At 33.0% G+C, this 823-nt stretch overlaps 1 protein-coding gene across 1 annotated transcript in view; it reads right to left on the minus strand.

The window, feature by feature from the left end:
* The window catches only part of LOC107634292, a 2,394-nt gene extending 1,904 nt beyond the window's left edge, over nt 1–490 (minus strand). The window contains exon 1 of the mRNA XM_016337834.2: nt 86–490. Coding sequence (XP_016193320.1) covers nt 86–397 — 312 coding nt within the window. The 5' untranslated portion in view covers nt 398–490. The remainder of the gene's footprint in view (nt 1–85) is intronic.

Here is an 823-nt window from a genome sequence, read left to right on the forward strand (position 1 = left end):
CGTTGACCTTTTTCAAGAAAACAAGAAAAAGAAGTAAACTTTGAATAAGAAAAGAGAGAAAGAAAGTAGTTATGTATGTGCTTACAGGGAAGAAGGTAGAGGTATTAATGGTGAGGAGAGAGATCTCATCAACTTTGGGACGAAAGAGTGCAAGCTGGGAGTTAGAAGAAGGCAAAGAGAGTCTAGTGTCACAAGGCGAGAGCTGAAGAGAGAGGTTCTGGTTGAAGAAGAATGAGTTCTTGGAACTGAAAGCAATGCCAAAAGTGAATCCATCAGATCTCTGAATCTTTGTGTCAGCACATGGCTGGTACACCTTGTTGGTGTTGCTGGCAGAAGCAAGAGTAGCAGCTACTACCACCTGTGTCAGCACCACCATTGCCATCAACCACCGTGCCATTGTTCAAGGGTAGGGTAGTTGATGATTGATGAATGATGATGGTAGATGCCAACCTTTGTTTCTCTCAACTTTTTGAATGCACTGGCTAAGGGTGACTTTTTTATTTTTTATTTTTTATTTAAATCTTAATCTTCCTTAGCGAATAAAATCTAATATTTTTTAGAGTGAGTCAAAATCATGTTTTTTAATAATATTTTTTCTATTTTTAGGTCACTTTTATTACTAAATTATTATAATTATCGTCACACTCGTGATTATTATTGTTATATAGAAGAAGAGATTGTCTAGAAAAGAGATATTTTTTTAGGAAAATAATTTTGATATAAAAATAGGATAAAATAAAATATTTGAATAAAACATTTTACATACTAAAGAAAAAATACTAGAATTTAATTAGTTATAACATCAGAGAAGAATTGATAGAAA

The sequence above is a fragment of the Arachis ipaensis genome, chromosome B03, assembly GCF_000816755.2.
Source record: "Arachis ipaensis cultivar K30076 chromosome B03, Araip1.1, whole genome shotgun sequence".
Lineage (NCBI taxonomy): Eukaryota > Viridiplantae > Streptophyta > Magnoliopsida > Fabales > Fabaceae > Arachis > Arachis ipaensis.